We start from the raw sequence: 14,455 nt of genomic DNA, 5'->3' as shown, positions 1-14,455 counted from the left end.
TTGTTTAAAATGTTGGATATCGTATGTTCTCGAATTATATTTTAGTCTCTTCTAAATATTCTCGATATTTTCAGAAGTCAAATTATCTACTAAATATATTTTTCAGTTTACACAACGCAAATAAACCTCTTTATGCAGATCGTTACCAACTTTGATCTACAAAACGACGATGGAAGTTTCCTTAAAAAAAATCCCCCAAAAAATTCGATATTTGGCTTTAAGTGGGATCTTTGAATTATTTCTCATGTTGCATTATTCATTTGTTAGCATACACAACTTTAGATTTACCCATTGTGTCACTCTTTTTTATCATTGGGAAAAGACCATGAAACATAGACGGCATAGGCGAAATAGATTTCATTTCCATGAATGTAGTGGTTGTTTTATCATCATCTTCTTGTGCTCTGGAAAGGGTAGTAATATTATGAGGACCATCTGATTCCTTTTTAGTGGCCTCATTCTGTAATTAACATACAACGGCTCAAACTCCTTTCGAGTAAAACTAAGACTTATATAATCATGGTGTTGGTCGACTTGCAGCGCCTTGAATTCTGTAATTAACATACACAGGCTCAAACTTCTTTCGGGTAAAACAAGGACTGACATAATCATTGTCTGGATCGTTTTGCACTGCATTTTTTTCTTTCATGTCTGTTTTCACAAAGACAGTCTCAAATTCCTTTCGAGTAAAACTTGGACTTACATAACCATTGTCTTGATCGTTTTGCACTGCATTTTCTTCTGTCATGTCTTTATTCACATACACAGCCTCAGATTCCTTTCTAGTAAAACTAGGACTGACGTAGTCGTCATCGTCTGTGCGAGGAATAGGCTTCAAGTCCATGCAGTAGCTCGTAGTCGATTTGGAATCGCTAGGCGGGTGTTCCTGTGCTATTTCAGCATTGTCTCCCTGGTCCATCTACAAAAATGTGTTCAAGAAAAATACTTTTCAAGTAAATATTAAAATGAAAATCAATATCATGTATATCATTTCATCATTCCAAGTACTATCAATGTTTTGTATCTTATTCATTTTCCTTAACTGGATGTCTGGGCCTTTTTTCATTCATATGTGAGCGAAGCCAACTATCCACATTAAATGAGTATAGGACAAGCAAATAATGAAATTAAATGAATGAATAAAAATCCATATTATGACTAAGTATGTACGACATACTATCTTTTAAAAGAGGGGGCGTATATCTAGTGATAATGATGCCCGGGGCAAACTTTAACCTTTGCCCCCCCCCCCCCACCATTACAAATTTGACAGCTTAACGATACCAAGTATATTTATGTACTTATTCACGATGTGAAAATCATATTTAATGGACTAACCCGATATTGGGAACCTAGGCTTATATTACTGTACAGTACACGCGTCTGAGCTAAGTTACCAAGAGTTAATTCTTTTCTTCATTTCATCCTAGTAAAAAAAAAACTAGTTCCCATTCATGAGACCGTACATAGCCTACTTTATAAGGATGCTCAGCAACTGATCGTTTAATAACTTCGTTCAAAATATGAAAAACTAAAAACTGAGGGGATTTTTTTAAAAATCTATATCATATTCAAGGAACAACATGTACGAATTCATTTCGAGTCGAGGGATTAGGCTAAGATTTAGCTAAACCATTTAAACTAATTTATTTTTTTGTAAAGAATTTTGAAGTGTTACAGATGCTAAGTTATGTAATTTTTATCCTATTTTGGGGGAACAAGAATCAACAAGGTCCTGATGAAACTTATATGCCTGGACGCAAATATCTCTTCAAATACGTTTGTTATGCTCTGTTACGCATTTCCCATTCCTTTTGGGTGCAAAAGCACCAGATATTAAAGAAATATATGCGGCAAAGTAAAGTAAAGCGACCGAGCTTCATAAATATTTATATATATATATATATATATATATATGTTTTGCATTCTAAACACTATATCTTATCCACTTTTCCTTTGATTGTGGCGCGTCTTCCTTTCCTTTAAGAAACATGAGTCTCTTTATTTTCTTCCCTTTCTTTTGCATTTTTTTGCGCACTGTCAAAGAGTCAACAGTTGGAATTTGAATCCAACTATAGGACGTAATGTCATATTGAACTGACCGGGAGGGTTAAAGTCCACAATATGGCCCTTAGCTAATCTAAAAGCAAGATACAAATTCATTGTAGTTCATATTTTCTTTGACTAATGAACTCATCATGACAATGGCTTCATTTTTGCGCTCTTCTTAAGGCGTGATATTGATACGAAAGACGAAACAGAGGTGCATCATCTGTGAATACCAACCTGCTTATTGGTTGGATCAGACGTCGGGATTGGTGGGATGGTCCCAGTGTTTGATAAAATCATGCTCCGTACTGTAAACAAAAAATGTTGAAGGAGTAACTCAGAATTAAGGCACACACATATTTTACATGATGAACGTTTTTCATGAACATGTATATGGAGAATCTATAACGGCTAATTTATGCTCAAGGTTGTTTAATAGAAATGTATCAGACAGAACACTTGAGGATGGTCAAAGAGGAATCGTTAAATTACTTCGGCACAATCATCAGGCAGGAGAAACATACCAGGACACAGAGAACTTAAGGAACGGACGAGTAGACAATTTAGAAATAGGATGTAAAGTCTACCTGAAAGAGTGCAACGAGATAAATATGTCAAAACATAGAAATATAGACAAAAAACTTCAATTAAGGTCCCGACAAGGATTTCTGATTGGCCCAGTAGCGAACGCAGGATTTTTTTCGGGGGGGGGGGGGTCCAGTTTTTTTGAAGAAAATTTCGCAACGACTCATCCAGCCAATGAATAAGCGGGGGGGGGGGGTAAGAGTACACATATTTGGAAAATTATGCCGACTGATATTTCGTTCAGTAGGGTCCCTTTTTTGGGTCACCTTTTTTCTCTTCTTCTTTTTTTATTTTTTTATTAAACAAAATTGGAGGGGGGGGTCCTCCAGAATACACACATTAAACAAATCGAGGGGGGTTCAACCCCCCCCCCCCCCCCCACTGCGTACGCGCCTGGATTGGCCACAGTGGGGGGAGAGTACATATTGAACATACTAACCTGACATTTTCTTCACCAAACAAACAACCCCAACTGCTGCGAACATCACTACGGCAAGCACACCAGCCGTGATGAAATAGCCAGTTCCAGAAGATTCCCCCTTGATCGTTGGGTCAATGACTAAAATAGAGCAACAATAATTGATAAACTTTAGAGTTGTGCAATTTCAACATTAATTCGAGATAGTGTTTCCTTTCTGTAGTATTGTTTGTAAGGAAAGAAATAAGGTTCAATATTTTCTCACACTCTACAACTTATAGTGTTTGTTTTAATAATGACTAATATAGTCAAAAGTAATGCCATATTGTGATTTATCATCCACCGCGATAGAAATTCAATGTCAGATAAATGTTATTATATGCTGCATGGCCGGCTCGGTGTAAAAATGTCAGAGGTAAAAATGTCAGAGGTAAAAATGTCAGAGGAAAAAATGTCAGAGGTAAAAATGTCAGAGGTAAAAATGTCAGAGGTAAAAATGTCAGAGGTAAAAATGTCAGAGGTAAAAATGTCAGAGGTAAAAATGTCAGAGGAAAAAATGTCAGAGGAAAAAATGTCAGAGGTAAAAATGTCAGAGGTAAAAATGTTAGAGGTAAAAATGTCAGAGGTAAAAATGTCAGAGGTAAAAATGTCAGAGGTAAAAATGTCAGAGGTAAAAATGTCAGAGGTAAAAATGTCAGAGGTAAAAATGTCAGAGGTAAAAATTTCATTAATTTCAGCGCTGCTTTATTTTCTTCTTTCTGTAACTTTTATTTACCTTACTGCCCGGAATTGGGACCTTTTGCCCAAATATTGCCGAGCGGAGACGGGGGAGGGGGTGCATCCTTCGTAATGACCCGGCTGCCTCCCCCTCATATGCCTTTGTCTTAGCAAATGATACTGGTACACTGAGCAAACTTCTGGGAAAAAAGAATGTCTAAAATCGAGTAGTTTGGCCATGAACAAATATAGGCCGAGTTGTGGCTCGATGGTGTAATCACTAAATAAAAAGAAAAGTCATCACAGCCCCCCCCCCAAAAAAAAAAGAAAGAAGAAGATAACATATCACGCCGTGAGTCCTCCGCCCCCCCCCCCCCGCCCCCACTTCACCGTCCCTTCTGAAGATTGATGGACATTTTAAAATGTGGCAATGACTACTATAAAATGTAATTTCCTACAAATGAATATTTCCAACAATTTCACTTTTTTTGTGTGCTTGATACTTTGATACCTTGATACAAAGCAGAAAGCCGCCCATGTATCAAATGCTAACCGCACCATCACATTCCAGAGAAGCGCGCGCTTTGCAAAGAGTTGATCGTCGATCACTATTGCGGTATAAATAGTCTGGGAGAACATCAATAAGCAGCTTGATACTCTGATACAAAACAGAAAGCCGCCAATGTTACATCAAATGCTAACCGCACCATCATATTCCAGATAAGCGCGCGCTCTGCAGAGGTTCTGTTTAAGCTACATCGTTCTATAATTATTTGATGTGAGAGATCAAACACTGAAATTGACAAATATTTATTCATGAGTAACATAATTATCAGAAACATAGTTTTACTGTACATATTTATAGCATCATGATCAAGGGCGTCAATCCGAGTTAGAGCATGGGGGGGGGGGACACAATTACATGTCACCTTTACAGTTACTTTCAAAATTATACCACGTTATGTTGCTACACACACACACACACACACATTCTCTAGTTATTCTGTTTCATGGCATGTAATTTCATTGGTGACCGGTTCATTCATTGCCTTTTTTTTTTTATCTTTGACGTTTCAATACATTTTGAGAGAAAGAAGACGATTCGTTGTATACCGTTCTCGACTCTTAATCCTTGTTTGAATTCAGTTCCCCCCCCCCCCCCCCACCCTCCCGCGCGGAAGCTTTGACGTTACATTAAATTATTAAAGAACTTCTTTTCTGACAAAACATGGGGGGTACATTTCACCACCTGAACATTCGTGGGGAGGGGGGACGTGTCCCCCCGTCCCCCCCCCCCCCCCCCCCAGGATTGACGCCCCTGATCATGATACTGCTTGTATACATGGTAATATTGTTTGAAGGATATTTGGTGCAGGATTTATACAAGGTGTGCTGGCATACACTGTATACGACAGTTTCCAGCAGGTACATATTCGTACAAGTCTACACATTAAACAAAATGCATCATGAATTTTGCAGAACAAAAACGGTTGAAGTTGAGGTACTTATACTGTATTTCTCCCACGTTTCTTAATCGTAATTTTTAAATATAAAGTTGCAGTGTTATGGTCGAAACTCGAAAGCACATGACAAAATACCTGGGTAGATATGTCTCAACGTTTACCACTTGTAGGCCTACTATCTGACAATATTTAACATTGTTAAACTTTTGTAATAAAGTATTGATGAGGGGGACAAAGCATCCGTGTCTTTTTATTAACGTTTTCTTGTCATAACAGTCTTTGCTGGGATGGACATGAAGATGGGTCTAATTACTGAATTTGTGAAATTTCTGTGCGATCTTTATAACTGATTCCCTGTTGTATCTCATTCAATCTTAATATTCTATGTATATTTTATGGCCTACTTCCTTAAAACCAAATAAACATTAAAACATCAACCAATATAAAATATCGAAAAATGATAGAAATTAATATATGCAAACCTGATCACAAAATATAAGTTTCAAATTTATTTTCCACATTGTATTATCCTCAGGACATGTACGAAGTACAATACACAGTCATTTATAAAATATAAGAGACAAGCCCAGTAGCTTACATCTTGAAATTTTGTGTGATAAAGTGCCGAGATATAATGATGGCACCAATTTTTCCCCCTACATTTTTTTTTGTACCTGACATTTTCTTTGTATCTCTGACATTTTTACCTTTAACATTTTTTTCCTCTGACATTTTTACCTCTGACATTTTTACCTATGACATTTTTAGATATGACATTTTTACCTCTGACATTTTTACCTCTGACATTTTTACCTCTGACATTTTTACCTCTGACATTTTTTCCTCTGACATTTTTACCCCTGACATTTTTACCTCTGACATTTTTACCTCTGATATTTTTACCTCTGACATTTTTACCTCTGACATTTTTACCTCTGACATTTTCACCCCTGACACTTTTACCCCTGACACTTTTACCTCTGACATTTTTACCTCTGACATTTTTACCTCTGACATTTTTTCCTCTGACATTTTTACCTGGCACCGCATGGCCTTTGTGATCTCTTGACTTTCCTGTATTCCTCCAGTTCGTCTCGGGAAACTGAACATTTCACCAGTTTACGGTTGTATCAGTGCGCATGCGCAGACAGTTGACCTCGGGTCATTGGCCCTGAGGTCATTTGGTTAGTGCGTAAATTAAGATTGCGCCCATGCAAATTATGATGAGAGCGCACAGCGCAGCGCGCAGGCAGTGATGTTATCATAATTTGCATGGGCGCAATCTTAATTTACGCATAAATACCACTGACCTCTAGGTCATTGGCTTTGTTTACTCGCCAATTAAAATGGTGCACACAACTGTAAACTGGTGTATATATCGAGGAAATCTATATCGTTATCAGTCACTGATGAATGGAATGTCAACAAAATCCCCTTTTGAGGCATAGCGTCATCACCTTGCTTATGACGGAATATGCCTAAAATCATTGAACGCCAAACTTCACATTTTCACATCATTTGATCTACAGTATTAAAAGCTCAAGAATTTTAGTTTGAAATTCCTCACCTATTTTAGTTTGAAATTCTTCATCTGTTGGGCGATCTGGTTTACTGCACAAGCCTCTACCCGAGGTCAAGACCAGGTAGTCATCATCCTGGTCAACCTTGACCTCTGACCCAGGTTCAATGCACTTTTCTATGGAGAGACAATCTGGTGTAGAGGTAGTGTTCCCTAAGATAAAGAAACAGGTTTCTTCCAAGGAATGTTCGGTGTTGGTCTCCGAAAATGTCAGAACCCCTGTCAACCTGTTCAGAGTGATGTTCATTCCTTGTAATGACAAAATATACATTTGATACAAGATTGCTTTACTTAATCCTATAACCTAAAAAGGGTAATACCGAAAATTAGATAAGATTTTCAAGTTCACAAAATGCAGAAATACACTGCCAGCAAAAAAAAGTAAATAGGGACTATCCTTAATGCACAGTATTAAAAGAGACGTATCAGTACATAAATGAGGAAGTGAAAATGTTTCAGAAATGTTCTCGTCTTGTGGAATAGTCATGGAGTGGAGTTTGAGTCTTTAATGTCGTTTGGCGAAACATAAATCTACAGTTGCCACACGAGACCCAGACACTAAGTAGCATCGATAAAAAATGTGTTTTGGTCTCCGGGATGTGAACTACAAGGTAAGGGGTGGATTCCCTGCCTAGACACAATAATAATAACAATAATGATAATAATAATGATTATGATGATAATATCCAAAATTTATAAACGCGTGTCGATGTCATTCATTGAAATTCGCTGTTTAAGAAAAGAAAATTGTTATTTGTTATGTGCATCATGCTCATGAATATCCCCACATAGTGGCCTGTATCTCTTATCATCCATTCCGGGAAAATCAAAATATGTCGAGCGTATTTCAATCTGCATTTCGAACAGTTACAATCTTAATTTGAGATGAACTCTCGGCTGGAATCTTGAAAATAATATAATATAAGTTTGTGTAAATTATTGCGTTTATAATGTTTTACCAATCAAATATATCTTACCATAGTTGAGCGGTGACAACGCTTCAGGAACAAAGAAATACAAGACAGAAAGAGAAAGTTATAATTAGTATGCCACTTATCTAGTAGAACTCTCTTGACAAATTCAAAGTGTTTGTTTATTCGCATGTTAAAAGCATAATATAAAGGACACCAGGGCCCGTTTCACAAAACTGACCATTGGTGGTAACTTTGCCATCAATAGTAACTACCATGGAAACCTTGATTTTGATTGGCTGTTGAACCCTGTTACCATGGTAGTTGCCATTGATGGCAAAGTTACCATCAGTGGTAATTTTTGTGCAACTGGGCCCAGATATGTATGAACTTAAATGTGTCAAAGAAAAGAAGAAAAAAAAAGGTGCATTTTATATTTTGTGGGGAGTGTAATGATTAATTTGGAACGTTAATGTTAGCGAATTTTGGTAAACTAAATTCGAAGAGGATAATAATAGGGATTCAGCAATTTCCATTAGTTCAATTAATCAGGCATCAAGTGAAAATTATTATCATTTTCAATTTAGAAAGAAGGATAGGACCTAATTGAATAGAAATCGATGGTTAAAGAAAATTCTAACATTTATAAACACAGAATCTATGATAGGAATCCTCTAAGATTAAGATTAAATGCCTTTACTCATAGCATTTAATAATCGGAAAGGTCTTGTTATTTTTGAGAAGAAACATAGATAAATTCGTACGAGATGTTGATGCCACTGTGTCAAGTGCAACACTTTGACCAGCGCTGTTGATTGCCCAAAGAATCAGCCGATACCAGGTGAGTGGTTTCAGTCCTTTCAATTTGAAGTATGTGTCTGTTAAATTCGTAACAAGACCACACCGCTCTTCGTCTTCTTGCGTGTCATTTGGACAGAATTTCAATGAAAAAGTTTGCCTCAACCCTCCATCGAAACCCGGTTGCCAACCAACAAACATAGATGATGATGTCGTGTAGTTTCGATTGATGATTAATCGAGATGGAGGAACAGGAAGAGCTGTAAAAATAATGAAGTACAAGAAGACATTACTGTACATTATGAGAGAAAACTACTACTACTACTACTACTACTACTACTATTACTATTACTACTGCTACTACTATTACTACTACTACTACTACTACTACTACTACTACTACTCCTACTACCGTTACTACTACTATTACTACCACTTCTACTACTCATGATAATAATAATAATAATCATACTAATAATAATGATAACAATAATAATAATCATATTCATAACAATAATAATAATTACAATATTGATAATAATAATAATTTTCTGGGTTTATAGAATGGTTCATACATCGAGGTTTAATATCACCCCAACGATCGTTTAAAAGGGTATTCTTAAGGGAAGCATCAAAATCATGTTTTCCGTTTTAAAAATAACCTCTAGTCCTCAGATTGGGATTTTTAAATAACAGTTTGTTGCTATGTAATGCGTATACCATCAATAAACTTTCAAAGAAATTACCCAGGAGGGTGATTATACAATTCTTCAACCGAATCAAACTGAACGCACTCTGATCGTTCGTAGACGATGCTCCGAGGATCAAATGGAAAATGTGAGTGAACTGTGACGTATTGGGCAAAAGAACTCCCGACCCGAACTTTATATTGAAATAGCTTACCAAGTACTGATGTTGTTGACAAAAAAAATAATACATGAGAATATAAGGTCGTGTCTTTTGAATTTTCCTGAAGTTACATAACGAGATAATGTCGATGGATCATTTTGGCTATTTCTTTATTTTTTGTTAACAATAGAAACTCCCAAGATGACTTCAAATTAACACTTACGGAAAATGTCAATGACCGCACTTCCATTACCCAGAGATGTGATGGACATGCAGGTGAGGGATGTTCTGAGAGTGACTATTTCACTTTGGAGGGTAAGTATACTCTTTGTAATAGTCTCGCCTTCCTGTTGTACAACACTTGACAAAATCATTGGTAAGTTGTCAGTGTCTAAGATGTGTCCATTCCGAAACCACTTGAAAATATACGCTGGAGGGTTCGCATCCGATACGCAAGTGAATATTAAATTTTCCCGGCTGGCATTACTCACATTTCGATGAACAGAAAATCCGGTTATCGTTGGTGAATCTGAGACATATAACGTGTGAAAGAAAGAGAAAGAGAGAGAGAGAGAGAGAGAGAGAGAGAGAGGTAGTGGGTGGGGCAGTTTGCATTTAGTAAAGATGAAACAGATCCATGCTACATTTACTAGATAAATCTTTATAAGTAATATAGATAAAATGTTACATTAAATATATAACGCGCAGAGTAAAAAGATAACCGCACCTGATTGTGAAAGTAAGTAATTAAGTATGTGAGAAATAATAGTATAGTAGTATAATTAATATTTAATAGTATTGATAGGCCTAAAAACAATAATGATAATACATTGTAATAATAATAATAATGAAATTGATTATTAAGTAAATAAATACAATAATGATGATAATGATATTAATAATATTATTAAAAATCATAATATAATTAAACATAATTTTAGAATAAATCAGAACCTCCCCCACTCTTTATAGATTTCCGAAACTGATGTAGGTATACATGAATACTTATTTATTCATAGGTTTTACGTATCTGTAAGAGGGCACAGGGGATATTTAGTTAAACATTTACTCGTTTATTATTATACGTCTATTGAGGGGCTTTTTTCACCTGAGAATAAGGTTAATAATAATTTCGCCACATGTTCCCAAATTCCTTATTAGTATAAGAAGTAACCATATTTGGCGGGGTATTGTTTTACATATTCTGCTGATTGTTGCCCCTCCCCTAGTATTGAAACCCCAAAGAGGCATAATATACATCTACATTACATCTGCTTAAATATGAAATATTGGGCTGCAACGCGAAGGCTGTAATGTTAGGTAGGGATGTTGACTTGGCACTTTGATTTCCTATGTGCATTCTCCCCTACACACAAACACACACACACGCACACACACACACACACACGCACACATACTTGTTAATCCTTCTAATCGGGGACTATTTTTTTTTAAATGCTTCCGGGGACGTTTTCAATTTTGCCACATAAATCCTCCGAAATGGGGACGTAGTCTACAAAATATATAGATAAATGAATAAAAATATTTCCCACAATGATGCATGCCAAATGTAATAATTGCACAGACAAATACGCCTAAAACAATATAGATACAAATATAAGAATCAGGAATAAAACTAGTCATACATGCAACAGGGGATGGTCCCCAGTCTGATTCAGGAGATTGATTGGCAAAGGTATTAGGAAATATCAATTTATATAATAATAAAAATAATAATATTCATTTTTTTTATAGCGCTTAAAAGATCTACGACGTCTCTAAACGCTTTACAGATATATTATTACCCGGTCATTGGATTCAGGCTTGCCTGCACACAATGTATGCACATTTTCCAGTCCCTGGGGAGCATTCTATCCAGGCATCATACAGAGGCTCACAATATATGCTAAGCAAACCACATTAACTTTCGCATCCTATCGGGTACCCATTTAGCACCTGGGCGGAGAGTGGCAAATGTAGATCAACGTCTTGTCTGCCAAAGGACGTTCGTGCCGGGCTGGGATTTGAACTCCGGACCTTGCGAAAAGAGACGGTCCCACTCTGACTGAGCAAAGTGTCGTAGGTTGCGAGTAAGACATCATTCTTGTACATGGAACAGGGGACCGCATGCATCCTTCAGTTTTACTTTTTATAAAGATTGTACAGTAATATTCTTCTCATTTCGACATTATCAGCCGCTCCTTCTTTATTTCGTTCCCTTTACTAATAAATATAAGGTATATGTGAGAGGGGGGGGGGTAGAAAGTTAGACGTAGTCTGTATACTGTATTTATTTTTATGAAATTTGTCTCTCTGATCACCCCCTCCCCCCCCCCCCCCCCAGCTCAGACCTTTTCTTTATTAAGTTTGTCGCTTTTTTTGTTTGATTATAATTATCGTTTGGCTTAAGTATAATGTCCGACGTATAGTACCGCCAATATAGCATAATAATCAATAAAGGGATGATAACGGCATACAAGTGAATGGCGGAATAGACAACATTATGAAAGATGAAGATGGAATACGACATAGACAGTGATACCGAGAGACAGAGAGAGGGGGGGGTAGAAAGTTGGACGTAGTCTGTATACTGTATTTATTTGTATGATATTTGTCTCTCTTAATAATTATTGTACAGTAATATTTGTTGTAAATAAAAAGGGAAGTTTCATTCTTTCTCTTATAATGTTGTCCCCTTTTTCTAGATTACTCTTTTGTGCGAATTAGTGTCCGACGTATACAATTTCCTGCGATAACATAAAACGTTTCATTTCATTTTGATGCAACAGAGATTTACATTCAAAATTTAATTTGTATAATTATCGTACAGTAATGTTCTTCTCATTTCGACAGTATCAGCCGTTTGTTGGCATTCCCTTCAATTCATGTAATGTATATTTGTACATCATCAGGGATATGTTATAATAATTAATCTCAAAGAAGGAATAATACCGGCGTACAAGCAAATGGAGGAATAGAATTTTTTTTTGAAAGATGAAGATGGAAAACGAAATTTACAGATAGACAGAAAGACAAAGAGACAGACAAAGAGGGAGAGAGAGGGAGAGAGAGAGAGAGAGAGAGAGGGGGATAGAAAGTTGTACGTAGTCTGTATACTTTATTTATCTTTATGATATTTGTCTCTCCGATCACCCCCATCTGCTCCGATTTGTTTTCTTTAGTTTGTCTCTTTAAAAAAAAAATTTATAATGTCCGACACATAATAAACATTTTTTTAATATATCGATTTGACGCAACAGAGCTTTACATAGTATATGTGTACATCATCAGGGATATGTTATAATAATTAATCTCAAGGAACAAATGACGCCGGCTTACAAGCAAATGGCGGAATAGAAAAAAAATTTGAAAGATGAAGATGGAAAACGACATTGACAGATAGACAGAGAGACAGCTAGAAAGACAGGAGCAGGGAGAGGGAGAGAGAGATAGAGGGGGGGGGGGTATAGAAAGTTAGACTTATTTGTACTGTATTACTGTATTTATTATTATGATATCTTTCTGTCTGTCCCCCCCCCCTCCCCCAAACTCTGATTTGTTCTTTAGTTCGTCTCTTTTTTTGTCTGTTTATATCTTTTTAGTAAAGTATAATATAATGTCCGACGTATAATAAATACTAAATTATAAACATTTGTATAATTATTGTACAGTAATATTCTTCTCATTTCGACATTATCAGCTGCCCGTTTTCTATTTCGTTTCCTATAATAAATATAATGTATATATGTGTACATCAGCAGGGATATGTTATAATAATGTAAACGAAGGAATGATGCCGGCATACAATCAAATGGCGGAACAATATTGGCAGATATATCTGCCAATACAGTATCCAAAGATTATTTGCTTGACATATTTTTGACAATTATAGTATGTTAGTATTTATTGACAAAGTATACAAACAAATATGACACAGACATATTTGCAAGTATTTGGGACTTTATATATAGAAGACGCGAAAAGAGCTATATCTTTGTCTTTGGCCCATTATCCTACAGCTAAGTTACGTAAGAGGAGCAATGAACGTGACCGAAGGTAAGGTCATTGTCATGGTAATAAACTCCAACAATAGAAGAGCGGATGTCAGGTTAAGGGTATAATTGGTGGCATTCTGGCATTCAGCATGTATATACTACATATATAACCCTGTTTTTTTTTTTTTTTTTTTTTTTTGGGGGGGGGGGGGGGGTCTTGTTGTTTTTGCAGTTGCTTTTGTTTAAAGAATTTTAATGGGATCACGTTCCGACATACTCATAAATAAAAATTGTTAATCATATAACGTAGAACCAGATTTTACCCTATCTGAAATAATCCTTCAAAGATATACAACCATGCAAGATAAAGCAATGAACAAGAATATGTGATAAGATAAAATGTCACAGACAAAAAGATGATTATGAGAAATTGTTTCTCTCTCTTTTTCTTTCTCTTTATGTATTTCTACCCTCCCCCCCCCCCCTCTCTCTCTCTCTTTCGCTATTTCTATATGTCTCTCTCTCTCTCTCTCTCTGTGAGACAGAGAGAGAGAGAGAGACATATAGAAATAGCGAAAGAGAGAGAGAGAGGGGGGAGGGTAGAAATACATAAAGAGAAAGAAAAAGAGAGAGAAACAATTTCTCATAATCATCTTTTTGTCTGTGACATTTTATCTTATCACATATTCTTGTTCATTGCTTTATCTTGCATGGTTGTATATCTTTGAAGGATTATTTCAGATAGGGTAAAATCTGGTTCTACGTTATATGATTAACAATTTTTATTTATGAGTATGTCGGAACGTGATCCCATTAAAATTCTTTAAACAAAAGCAACTGCAAAAACAACAAGACCCCCCCCCCCCCCAAAAAAAAAAAACAACAAAAAAAACAAAAAAAAAACAGGGTTATATATGTAGTATATACATGCTGAATGCCAGAATGCCACCAATTATACCCTTAACCTGACATCCGCTCTTCTATTGTTGGAGTTTATAACCATGACAATGACCTTACCTTCGGTCACGTTCATTGCTCCTCTTACGTAACTTAGCTGTAGGATAATGGGCCAAAGACAAAGATATAGCTCT

The 14,455-nt window shown here is 36.2% G+C and overlaps 1 protein-coding gene across 1 annotated transcript; it reads right to left on the bottom strand.

Moving 5' to 3' along the window:
- Positions 1-228: 228 nt before the first annotated feature.
- Positions 229-2,354, bottom strand: LOC105439984. The gene is made up of 2 exons (XM_030978964.1): positions 2,287-2,354; positions 229-919 (listed from the first exon to the last, which is right to left on the bottom strand). The coding sequence occupies exons 1-2, from the start codon at positions 2,347-2,349 to the stop codon at positions 518-520; spliced, it is 465 nt and encodes a 154-aa protein (XP_030834824.1). The 5' UTR covers positions 2,350-2,354; the 3' UTR covers positions 229-517.
- Positions 2,355-14,455: the final 12,101 nt, after the last annotated feature.

This window comes from Strongylocentrotus purpuratus, unplaced genomic scaffold, assembly GCF_000002235.5.
Source record: "Strongylocentrotus purpuratus isolate Spur 01 unplaced genomic scaffold, Spur_5.0 spur5_scaffold_1, whole genome shotgun sequence".
Lineage (NCBI taxonomy): Eukaryota > Metazoa > Echinodermata > Echinoidea > Camarodonta > Strongylocentrotidae > Strongylocentrotus > Strongylocentrotus purpuratus.
This window is presented reverse-complemented; position numbering and strand designations above follow the sequence as displayed.

Coding starts and splice junctions, on each gene's coding strand:
- LOC105439984 (XM_030978964.1), bottom strand. CDS start 2,349: ATGATTTTATCAAACACTGGGACCATCCCACCAATCCCGACGTCTGAT. Junction 920..2,286: donor CTGATCCAACCAATAAGCAG/GTTGGTATTCAC, acceptor ACATTTTTGTAG/ATGGACCAGGGAGACAATGC.